The sequence below is a fragment of the Haliaeetus leucocephalus genome, unplaced genomic scaffold (assembly GCF_000737465.1).
Source record: "Haliaeetus leucocephalus isolate CR32 unplaced genomic scaffold, Haliaeetus_leucocephalus-4.0 Scaffold306, whole genome shotgun sequence".
Taxonomy (NCBI): Eukaryota; Metazoa; Chordata; class Aves; order Accipitriformes; family Accipitridae; genus Haliaeetus; species Haliaeetus leucocephalus.
The window spans coordinates 4,423,023-4,436,068 of NW_010972742.1; the positions used below are offsets into that span (position 1 = coordinate 4,423,023).

At 37.8% G+C, this 13,046-nt stretch overlaps 1 protein-coding gene across 2 annotated transcripts in view; it reads left to right on the forward strand.

The window, feature by feature from the left end:
- MED27 (mediator complex subunit 27) overlaps positions 1–13,046 on the forward strand; it is a 95,980-nt gene that overhangs the window by 65,666 nt on the left and 17,268 nt on the right. For both annotated transcript variants that reach the window (XM_010570885.1, XM_010570886.1), the window contains 2 exons: positions 768–861; positions 11,211–11,318. In XM_010570885.1, coding sequence (XP_010569187.1) covers positions 768–861; positions 11,211–11,318 — 202 coding nt within the window. The remainder of the gene's footprint in view (positions 1–767; positions 862–11,210; positions 11,319–13,046) is intronic.

The following is a 13,046-nucleotide window of genomic DNA, read 5'->3' on the forward strand; positions in this document are numbered from 1 at the left end:
ACTGTTGCGTAAACTCTGCTAAAGCAAATACTGTGCATTTTAATGCGTCCAGAGGAATGGCTGAAGGATATGAGACGTGCCCATGGGATGGGGCGATGTGTCCTGGGAAGCAAGGTCTCTGAAAGACAGTTTTCATTGTTAATGGCTGTCAGCTCCTTATACGATACCAGGGAAACAAGACAACTGCATGCTGGCTCACTTTGGCTTGCATAAGCAGAGGGATTATACCCAGCAGAAAGGATGTTACTTCACCTCGCTGTTTGATCACCCTAGAGAAACTCCTGAAATGTACTAGCCAATTTCAGAGTCAGCAGTGCATGAAATAAATTGGAAAGATTCAGAACCACCCCCCTCTAAGAACAGTCAGAAGACTTTGATAAAACCTTTATCTGTTTAGTTTATCAAAGAGAGAGTAAGGAGGTGACATCCTATGAATTCCTATGCTGGAAGAGTAATTTTGACAATGTAGCCTTTGACCTCCTGAGGGAAAAGTATAGAAATATGATGGCAGGAGTTTAAGGCTGACAGATTTGGACTAAAAATTGAGTGCATGTTTTTAAGGGCAGAGTATTTAATTTTCCAAACAACTTGCACAGAGCTTTGGTTTGTTTCCTCTTATCAATAACTTTGAATTATGCTTCAATGCATTTTTGAAGAATATGCAGGTATCAAAGAGAAATTAATTCAGTAAAGTCCTGTGGGCATTTTTAAAAAGGAGTAATAATCTGAGTTTGTGACAAAGAGCGTGTGTGTTAATTCTGTTGTAGATACGTTGACGATGTGATCAATCGGATTGATAGGATGTTCCCTGAAATGTCTATCCAGCTATCCCGGCCAAATGGAACCTCTGCAATGCTTCTGGTAAGTTGGATCATTTAATCCCTTGTGGTGGATATCTTAGCGGATTGAATTACTCTTCCTAAAATGCAGGTTATTAAAGATTTTTTTTTTTTCCAGAAACATAGTGTTCTTCATTTGTCACAGCAATGTAGGATCTTTCTTGCTCTTAGGCAAATGAGTGATAAAAAGAATTTCACCTTTAAACGAAAGATCTATTACTTTTATTGTTAAATGCAATTGTAGAAATATGAGCACAAACTCAAATATTCACTGTGGTTTTCAGCAGTCTTGGCAGTGAGTGAGTCTTAATCATGATAATTAAGAAGAGTGGTGGGTGGAAGAAAAGAAGGAGGAAACCAATATGATTTAAATTTGTTCAAATTGTTCTTGGGTCAGTGAATTTCTGTTATATGATGAAGTCAGGAATTTGCCTTTGAAGTAAATGAGCAGTAAAGGCTGGATTAGAGATAAACAAGTCCAATACATTCGACTTACTTCTGCCTGACCAAGCGGGATTTCATTCCAGAAGAACCTATTGTTCACATCAATTTTCACAGGCAGCTGTTGCGCTTATAGTGAGAGAAGTCTTTAAAGCTTTTACTCTAAGACAGCAACGTGGAAGTGGAGTCTGTAGTGTGGCAGTTGGATGCTGATTTTCCTCTAGTAGGGTGAAAGGCAAATTTTAAATAAAACTAGAAAATATAATATATACATAGCTGAAGAACTGAGACCAGATCAGTCTTTTCCATCTCAGATTTCTCATGCCACTTCCTCTTATTTTTTCTGGTCTCACATAGGCTATTACAAAAGGCTTGGGTATAGTGTACATGTGAGTATATTTCTTGTTTCCAAGCAAACAGTAAAATGAATCTGAAAATCAGATATTTTGTCAAAACAGAATTATTGAGTCAATACAAGTCAATGTTAGGATTGCTCCTTAGATTTTTATATTGGTTTTAGAGTTTGTTGACTTTAAAACACTGTCATGGTTAGATTTTTGCCTGTATTTTTCAAAGGTTCTGTTAATTTCTCTATAGTAAGTATAGCTGTGATTATGTTTAGTTTTAATTAATCAACTGTCTAACATCCCATTATTAACTTTCTTTGAACAGCCCCAAATTTGCAAGAGATTAACTGAGTCAGAGGTTAAAATAAACAGCTGGCATTAAAACATTTAATCTGCAATTGTTGGATTCACAAAGTGGAACAATATATTCCAGAAAAGAATTGAATTCATCAGTGCAGTCTTAAGAAGCTAAAAGTCTTGGAAGCTTTTGCATTTCCTCTTAAGCTGACTTTATATTTAACTATTTTGCTATAGAAAAATGTCTGGTATTACTTCCTTACTTTGAAACCCTTTCCATTCTTTTAGAGCCCCTTTGCATATAGTAAGTACCTTCCACTTCTGATGGCTTTTTGAGGTCAGAAAATAGATGATGCTTTTTAAGATTCAGGCACAATTAGGAAATTAGGTAAATTATCTTGGATGTGACTGGTAAGAAATAAGGTAGGGTGGAAGAGTGGTGACTAAAAGAAGCCCCTTTTACAGGCCGTAGTACTTTCATGAATTCCACATTGCAGTTGCTCTCTAAATCAAGGACATTATTGTTGCTACAAGATAGCAGCCCTGTATTGAACCAGTGGTATGCATATTTTCCTTGGATCGGAGATCAAAAAGATTGTTTTTAAAGTATTTTTGTATGTGATCGTGTGATGGGTTTATCATTTTTTCTTTTAGGCAGGTTTTCCCTCTTTCCCATCTGTCTCAGTTGATGTTGCCAATATGGCACTTTCCATCTGGCCCTGACTGCTACAAAAGCTTTTGCTGTTTTCAGCCACAAATCATTCAGTGAAAGGTGCTGCAGGATGGGCAGTGTGAAGAGCACCTCCCCCAGAAGAAAGGAGGTTTCTTCAGTACTTGTGATTTCTCACTGTGAACTTATCCCAAGTTAGATCTGGAGTTGCTCCCTTGCAGCAGCATGGTTTACCACAATACCAAAGGATTCAGATAATGCTTATTTTATTTAAAAATATTTCACAACCATACTGTTTGCCCAGAGTTAATTAACTAACTGTATAATCTCAACCACTTTCATGCTTGGACTGTTCGTATCATACCTGCCATTGCTTATGAACGTCTTTGATGCAGAGGTCTAGTTGTTATATTAAAACATCTTTAAACACAGTCATTCAACTTACCAGAAAAAAACCACGTATTCATCTTCAGAGGCTCTGGTGAGCACTATACGTATTTTAAGAATGTGCAGATGATTGGAAAGAGATGGGGAAGAAGGGGAAGTGAGTGCCTGTGAGATTCTTTGAAAGTTCAGAATAGCTGGAGATTTTGCCAAACAAATCATCTTTAGGAAAAAGACCTAATACAGAAAGTTTCAGGCCCAGACTCTACAACTTCATGTGCACATGGAAATCAATTTATGTCCTTAGCTGTAGAGGTGGGACTTTCACGGTCTAAGATTCACCTGGTGTTTCAAGAGGAATAATTAGCAGCCCTGTGAGCCTGCGGGTCAAACTCTTCTGGCGAGTAACCTTTGTGTTAAGCTGGATTCTCCCTAACCAGGGTACCGCTTTCACGGAAACTGAGAACTTCAAGCAGAAAGAAAAACAAACTATTCCTGTGAGCATGAATGCTGCGTCTTGAAAGGTTGCTACCTCCTAGTCCTTTGAGGTTACTGCTTCCTCCAGACAACAAGGAGGTTTTTTTATGCTTTAGATTTATACACAGCAATTGCACCTCATTAGTCTGGATTTATGCTACACAGACCAAATACATAAATAATTGAAACCTTTCAGAGCTGTGTGAAATCCTCAACTGATTTTAAAAGCAGTTTATCATGGCATTTCAAGATACTGTTTAATCCCAATCTTCACTAGTGATTTTTCAATTAATCTTTTAATCGTACTATGCGTAAAAAAGACTAAACATAGAATTATATCAGCTTTAATAACAGTGTTATGCAAAATTAATTTCCAGCAGTAGCAGAGGGAACTGCAGACTCCTTAAGGTTTTTGTGAGATTTTGTTGGTCAAATGCCAGGAATTGTACATCGATAAACCTCATCTTGTATGTTAAGAAAACATGAACTGATTTTCATTAATGAAAAATACCTAGATTTTTGCCTTTTTTTTTGAATGATCAGTTGTATTCCTAGATATATATTATTTTTTCTAATAAAATAATTTGGTGGTGTGATTATTTTATGATTCTTTCACACACCTTGTTTCTGTTATCAAAATTCAGAATATTTTTGTGTATGTGGAACAATTGCTGTGTACAATTAATTTATTCATTAATATCAGAAATAATTTAAAAAACAGTAAACATGAGCCCCACTTTTCCAGTTGACAAATATGACTTCCCTTAGGGTCATGTACCTAGCTAGTCCTAGTCAGGTGTAGAAACTTATTTTCTTGTCTTCATCTGGGAACTACTTTGTCTTTAAAATTGTTTGGATCTCCAGTGTTTGGAAAGCTATGTAAAAACACTACTATAGAAGTTACAAATGCTGGGTAAATATTTTTACAGATAATTGAATCGTTTACTGTAATTTGAGCTGTTTCTAAAGCATAATGATATGTATAACTAACTTCCAATTTGAAAAATTGAATTGTTTCTGTCAAACCAAAGCTCATGGCAGAAATTGCAATTTCTTCTTTTCATGTTACCTTGCAAATTTTTGATGATAAATTAATTTTATAAATATATACTGATGCCTAGATTTTTTAATAGATCTCTCGTATAAAAACATGTTTCATATGTTTATATAATCATATTCATTCTCCATAAAATCAAGACACATTTGCATTTGAACTTTCAAATCTTGTTCCAAGCATTTTAAACAGTCTGATTGTATGGAAGTGGGCTGTATTAATTGCAAATAGGCTAGACATCTGTTCCCTGAAACTGAATAATTTCTTGTGTCTCATTTTTGTTTACCAGTGTTTTACATAAAATCGTTTATTATTTTCGGTTGGAAAAATGGATTCTGAAATTTCCTATTTGTCCATTAAGAAAGGCCACCAAACTGATTTTTGTTCAAGACACCCTGATGTTGAAGAGCTGGGAGGAGGGGGGGAAATTTGCTAAGTGATTTGAAATCAGTATTGATGTCATACTTGATGGGAAACAATTTAATGCTGTTATTTTCAAAACAATCTCTTTTCTCCAAAATGCTTAGCAGTGTAAGTGTTCCTCCTTACCAGTCTGGTGGTTCATTAGGAAACCAGTGCATGGTCGTCACTGGATAAAGGTAGGCAGGCTCATGGTAGGGATATAGATCTGATGGTCACGTCTGGTGGCTTAGGCACCTAATTTTAGGCACATAGGATGAATATTCATTTAGGGATTTACTCTCTTGGAGACACTAGCTAGGTTTTGGTGTTTGACTGAATTACTGGGATGTTTAAGGACCTGTTGCGTGAGCTGGATCTTGAGGAATCACTTCTGAGCTCATAGTGGGGTGGTTGTGACTGCGGTGGCTTCACAGTTTGTCTCTTAAGATTGAGAACCAGCATTTAAAGAGCATTAAGCCAACATTTGAGGTCACATGCAGAGGAAGAATGTCTTGAATCAACAAAGTATGCGAGCGGGGGATGGCAAGTAAATTGTAAATTATTCTCTGCTTGTCTAATAGAAGAATGAGGAAGAGTCTTTTGATGGGAAAGTGAACAAGAGTAGAAAAAGCAGAGGAAGACCTGTGAGAAATTCCCTTAGCTTTGCTCCCTCCACAGGGTTACTGTGCCCCAGGGTTGCTGTCCAGTCCCAAAGGTTCACAGGTCTGTGTTGATATTCCCATAGGTTTATATTCTGCAAGATCAGACATTGTTTTCATCCCTGTAAAATTCCTGGTGTGCTATAATTTAGAATGGAAAAAAGAGACGGAATCCATTTCATCATCTGTAGCAATGCTGGACTACCATGACCCTTCCACGAGCGTGACTAGCCACTGGCAAAATCTGTCTTTTAACCTTTGAACAATATTCTGTGCCAGTTTGTTCACTTTATTAAGAGAATATGCCATGTTACCAAGGGAGGGGGTCACCAGCTCATCCCTAATGCGGCGATATAATTTAAAGTCCTTCATTTATGTTGACTTTTTATCATGCACTATTGCAATTAGGTTAGACTAATGAAAGGTAAATTCCAGCCCTTACATAAAAAAAGAAATCCTTGTAAAGAACCTAATTAGTATGTTTGTTTATTTAGACTCTAATGGCTTAATTGCATCTTATCTTGCTATTTACAAATAGGCATCATTAAAGAATAATGAGCATGTGAGGGAAAGTGCAGCATTCATACCAGCAGCAGATGAGACAAAGGGAAAAAAATAACTAGTTGAAAGTCTGGGTGGGATATTTTTTTTTACTTTATTTTTAATACAAACCCTTATTTTTCAGTATATATAAATATGATTTCCAGGCATTGTACTGATCAGTAAGATAGATATATGAGTGGGAGGACAAGCTTATGGCTGGCTATCTGGCAGGGAGCAGGTGTCTGGCCTTTTGCTGGAAATATGTACGGCTTGGTTACATCTCTGGTTTGATGTTACCTTATTATTTTCTAAGGTGAATAAAAAACGCATACAAACTTGTGCTTCTTTTTATACAAGCAGGGAGGTACCCATGTTAACTGAAACTAATGCTTTCTATCTTGTAGCTCTGCATTGCAGAGCATCTGCAGCTCAAATCAGCAGCAAATTCCCTGGGATGCTGAGAGGAAATCTGGAGCTTTGGGAATTTTTTGCTAAGTGTTGGAGCTTGGTGTTGTCAGCACACGTTTTCCTAATATCAAACTTTTAAATAAATCTGAAGAAAGAATGTTTGTTAATGCAGTGTTTAAAATTGTTTATAAAAGGGCTTTTCATGTGGTATCAGTTTCAATGAGGAGGCAAAATTAAAGGGAGGGATTTCAAGCTATTTCCTCCAGGCAGAATTCTGGCATGGTAAATTAATTTTGATCCTTTTCATTTTGTAAATTCATTTTGACCCTGATTCTGACTTATTTGGAAAGGTACCTATTTCTTTTCCAATCATAAGTGATGTTAAATGGAACTTCTTTAGCAGTCTCACAAGAAATTATCTAAGCCATTCTCACTGATTACTCCGTTTCCCTCTCCCCCTTTCTTGGCATACAGTGTCTGTCATATGCTCTTTGAGAATTATCTTGGTGATAGACAAAATATTTTTAAAACTGGGATATTTCAAGAAGATTTTTATTTTATATATCTTTGTCAGAAAAGCTGCATAATATTGCAGATTTCAATCAGCTGCCTGTCCTACCTTCTTCTGGAGCTTGCCATTTTAGGAAGCAGGGGATTTATGAATAACTTAGCTGTCTGAATTTAGTATACTTTAGTTAAAAGGAAGTTAGAAGTACATTGTTATTACACAGACCAAAACAGAAGCTACAGAAGTATTTAACTTGCAACTGTTCCATTTTCAGCTCACAGAACTGTGGGGCATATTTTTTCATTCATATTAATTGAATTTTAAAGTGACCTTGTACATGTATTGATTTGAATTAAAATTTTCTACATCAAGGACGTGTTGGCATATATCCTTCAGGCAAAATATTAAAAAGCCAAGTGCTGTCTTAACAGGATATCGACAGAAGAAGTTGAAATTTAATAGGAAAAGTTGGCTTAGAAAGGAAACTGTTGCCTTTTTGTCACAATTGAAAGGTATCTTTTCTGTATAATGAAAGAAGTTTCTTTCAGCTGATATCTGTGGAAATGCAGGGATGTTTCAGTGCCCATTAAATAAGGACCATCTGGGTGAGTCTTGACCTCCAGGAGGAGAGACCTGCACTACTGGAGCTCAGAGTAGAACTATCAAATTACTTTTTTTTTTTTACCAGAGCCATTAGTTTTTTATTACCTTCTTTCAGGTGATCTGTAGGGACACAGTTGTATGGCTACAGGTGTAAATTATATTCCATACATAGATCTTTTCTGAACATGATCTCCAGTTAGCTAAGTTGAGCAGGCGTTGAAAGAAAATGGTTTGCTGGAAAACATGATTTGTAAAATATGGTGGAGGTGAACAAAAACATTAAGTCCCGAAAACAGTTACAAGGTGTGATTATTAGAGGAGAAAATAAAGGGTATCCCATTTATTGTGTACAATATGGAATGTGCTTTACCCTGAAAATAGCTGTGGAGCATACTTTTGGCTTCCAAATCTAACAGCATCCTCCAGTCTAGTGACAGGCTGTTTTTCATTCTTTGTACTACTAGCCTCATTCTTTCAATGTTGTTAAAATGCTGAACTATAATTTATCTGAGCTACGCTTAGTTTTACAAAATTTCTCGTTCTTTCAGACTTAACTAATGAGATGGTCCTATAAAAATAAGCTGAAAGTCCTGATCTCTCTTCCAGCCGGTGTAAAACCTACAGGAATCCCATGTCAAAACAACAGCGGCAGAGAGCAGGAAAGTTTTCTATTTCAGTGCCAGAGCACTGTAAGAGCTAATTCAGACAACCTAGCACTAACCCAAAGTTGGAATGTATTCTATCATTCATTTGTATTACCACGATGCCTGGATGCCCCTACTCTTGGAGGGGACCCCCTTGCACTAACTTATTGTCTAAGTTGAGATTGCAAAAGTAGTGCCTTCCTCAGGGAGCTCACAGTCTAAGGATGGGTTTACACAGCTCCTTACACATGTGGGAGACAGAGTAACCCTGCTTGTTCGACATTCAAGCAAGTGGGTGATCGAGGCTACTGTCCCAGACCAGTCTGCAGAATTGGACCTTTTGAGTATTGCATGGTGGATGATAGCTGGAGTCTGGGTAGCTGTGATGGATTCTGAAAGTGTAGAGTGAATCATTGGAAGGGCATGAAAACAGATGACCTGGGAAAAGGCAATGAGCTAATGCAGAAGCATTTTGAAAGCATTTGTGCAGGTAAATCTTCTGGGGAGGTTTGAGGCCAGCAATAAGCATATTCAAGCAAGCTGGCGTGCCAAACATGGGATTTTTCAGCTTGTTACATTCTACTGTTCACTCTGAGGATTTTCAGGAACATCCCACACAGGCTTCAGATCAACTTCATCCAATTTTTTTTTTACCTGGCAGCAATGTGAGATATCATGAATGCAGGACGTAAGGGAAGAGGAAAGAAGTGAGCATCCGCTGAAGTGTGTGAAGGCAATGGAGATAGAAAACATTATACGTAAAGCGGGGTCTGGGTTTTTGTAGGGCAGCCTTTTTGCTCTTCCATTAAGAAGGTTTCTTTTCTTTTTGTTTAGAATTTCTTCTTTTCCTCCTTTTAATTTTACTGTGTGGTTGATGCCTAGTGTGAAGTTATAAGAGTCAGTTCTCTCAGTAGACCTATATCCTAGCGAAGTGCTGGTCTTACTAAGGCAGAAAAACAAATAAAAAACTGTTAACTCTAAATGTACTGACAACTGTTTTCCAAAGTGACTCCATTTGCTTATCTTAGTTACGACAAAACTGTCTTTCTGATTCCAGTAGATGATCAGCATTATAGATGAAGGCACCTCTGGGTCATGACTTTTTATTTAACTTAGTTGATACAGTGCTAAGTGCTAAAATAGCTCTGCCAGTTTACTTTATTTGCAGCCCAACTAGATCTTATTACAGAGTATCCCAGCAAGATACTACATTTAGACCCAAATTTACAGTACCTGATACCATGATATAGTTGCCTGAGAACACTAGGCAGTTCCATATACGTTCAGAAAATCCCAACCTATTGTAAGAAGGTAGGAACCAGAAAAAGCTATTCATGGTATGTGCGTAAGTCGGGCCTTGGTATAAGTTACCCTACTTCAGCCTGTAACGTTTTTCTTCAAAAAATTGCCCATTCTTCTGACCTGCTTTTCCTCTTCGTGTTCTTGCAAAATTATGCCTAGCAGCCTGTCTTCTTGAAGTCTATCATTGACTGTTTTTTCCCGTCTCGTTTCCCTGTCCTCTCTCTTGCTGTCAACTTGTTCTTCCCTATTCTTCAGAGTCTTCTCTCCTAGAGTTGCTTTCTCCATGTCCCATGCCAAAGAATTGTCATCAGTTCTTTTCAGGATTTGTAACTCTGTCCTGCTATATAGTGATATAATAAGCAGCATTTAGAGTAGTTTGGGCAACTGTTCTGCAAAGTCCTGTATTGTTACCCCAGTCCTACCACCATTTCCCCTCCTAACACTCCTTCAGGAGCATGTCCCTGCATCAGCTTTGAGATGGAGTCTTTCTGACAGATTTTCTGTCTTCCTTCTTGTGGGGAAAAGCATCTTGGCACTTCAGAGTTGATTTGCCTGTTAGTCTCTTAGTTAGTCAGCATCAGGTTGAGGTTACTTGTGTTGAAACAAGGTGGTAAGTAGGAGTCATTAGCAGGAGTTAAAAAGGAAAAACATGTAACAAATCAATAAAGATGCATATTGACTGATTTCTTTGGATCTGTTTGCTGAGGTTAGCAGTAAAAACACAATTGTTCTAGTGTGTGTTAATCTATACTGGACAACATGTTGGAGCACAGACAATGGAAAATGAGCCACTGCTGGTTGGGAAATATTAAAATGAACTAATTGTTTCTTTTTTTATCACAGTTTTATGCTTTTGTGGATGAAGAAAAACTCTGTAATAATCTCTGTATAACAAAACACAAAGAATTATCGTTAGACACGCATCTTAATAATATGGAAGTGCAAGTTCATCTTTGAAATGTAAATTGATTTTTAGATTAAAATGCCTTCATTATTGCATTCTTGTCAATAATATAGTTTAGGCTTATTTCTGTTGTTATACTCTGACTGACCCTATATATTTTCCATGATACCAGTTTTATTCTTTAGACTTTACGGCTTTCCCAGAAGAAAATCAAGCTTCTCAAAATGTAACATTTTTACTTTTTAGCTGTAGTTTCCTTTTAAATAATTTTACATTTTTATTGGGCCTAAAGTGTTGACCATTAAACTCATGGCGTGCTTTTAAAAGCTAGCATGAGAAGAGTCTGATTCTTCTTTCAAATTATTTTTCTCTAAGTGGACTTATATTGGAGAGTATCAAATACATTGAAAATAATCACATTTGCTCATTGTTTTTGACAAGTTATTGAGTTGTGGTGTTAATAAAATTGAGAGTGTTGCTTGGCAGTGTCAAGGGAATTCTGTGAATTCATACATTTTCAGTTGCAAATGAATGTTTGTTTGTTCTGCACTTTATAGTCTATCTCTTCCTCATAACACACACAGTGGTTTTAGATCTTTTATTTTGGTCTGTCTATAAAATATTGAAAACTGAAATTACATCAACTTAGGCTGTTAACTTGATGGTCTTGTGAATTCAGACACCATCAACTCTCCTTCAGCTTGTTTTTGTCCTCCTGTTTTTCACAGGTTACCTTAGGAAAAGTGTTAAAAGTGATAGTGGTGATGCGGAGCCTCTTCATTGACCGGACAATAGTAAAAGGGTACAATGAAAATGTCTATACCGAAGATGGCAAGGTAGGTTGTTGTATATCCAGCAACATTAAATTTTATTTTTACCTGGTATTTAAATGACAGAGAACAGGAATCCCATCACGAGTATGCTAGAAACATAAAACTGTCAAAAGACTCTGTGGATGTTTTGCAAAATGCTCAGGTTTAAATTTATCATGCTTTGCTTGGGTTTTTTCATACCCAAATGTCTGACTTCTTTCTAAGCTCTGAAGCCCTTGCTTGAATTTCTAATTTATCACCTTAGACCCCAGTTGCCTCATTAATAGTGTCTACTGAGAAAACATTTTTTCAGTGTAGAGGCACATCAATAGCCCACGGTTCAGATTTCTCTTCTGAGAGCCATTGGGAAATCTTGGGCTAGTTTTGTGCTCAACTTGATAAACGCAACTGTGTGAATCATTGGTAGGTAGTCCTCAGTAATTTTCTTGTCAGTAGTAGCACATCTTGAACAGCAGCTATTAAAGCGTTACCTGTTTCCACAAGTGATTTGTCTTACGAACAATTCACCCTGCTTGAACCCTCAAATTTCGTCTGACTGCAACACACTCCATATGGCTCTCTTTAGCGCATCAGAAGATGTTAACGGGACCTGACGGCCTTCAGCTCAGCTTGTTTCTCTTTTCAGGGTGGAATGGTCTCTCTTACCGAGACATGCGCCAGGACTCTCCTTTGCCAGTAACAGTACTAAATACCTCCATCTTTAACATTTTCTCTCTGGAGCTTTCTTTTCTGATTATGAAACCTATTAAAATAAAAAGTTCATTATATCAAGATGAGTACTTGGCACCCATAGGCCATGTTATAATGAGTTGAGACTTTTCTTCCTTTCAAAAGTGATAACTGTGTTTTAGCACACAGAAGCACATTGTGTACTGACCCAGAGTTCAGCAGCTCTGAGTCTGAACCTCTGTTCTCTAGAAAAGGCCAGGAGCTGATCTGCTGAAGGAAACAGTACAGCTGTATTTCCCAGGTGAGAGATTCTCACTCGAAGGGCGGGGGATTGGCCTAAGAAGTAGTAAAATAAAAATTGCCTGATTTTGATTTGCATTATTCAAATATGCAGGTTTAAATACCACTTTGCCACAGAAGCAGCTGCACTATACTCCCCTGTATATTAGCATATAAATACAGACTTAGAGCACCAGCCCTTCTTCACCCCAAGTTCTGCTCAGAAGTGAAATAATAGTCTGCGTAAAGAGCACTGACAGTGCTTGATGGATTCCTGTGTCACACTTCATTTGGGTGTGCTCATTTTCTCTGATGAATCCGGTTTCCTCTGAAGCTCCCTTGAAATACAATAATGCTATATGTGCTGAAAAGCTAAGTAAAAGAGTTCCTTTCTGAAACTCAGCATCTGGCATTGGGCTTCTGTTTAGCTCAAGGTTAACTCTCTTGAGGGCCGCATACCATTTCGCTGTCATCGTTTGCTGGGAGGGGGAGAGCGGGACTCACCAAGGCCAGCTTTGGGTGCGGGGCACTAACCTTTGTCTGCTGTCAGTGGGGAGCAGTTCGGCTTCTCCAGAGCTTTGGTGCTAACACCTGGCTTGTTTTCTTGCTTTAAGCCAGTCTGCAGGGGAGTCTGTTTTCTACCGATTTAGCTTTCTGTGTCCAAAGCCAGGTTATGTGTCTGCTCCCACGAGGCTGCACGAACCTGTGACCTTTACGTGGCAGTTTGCTATTCCGTTGGACCATCCCAGGGCTTTCGCAAACCTGAAGGTCTGCGCTTTAGGT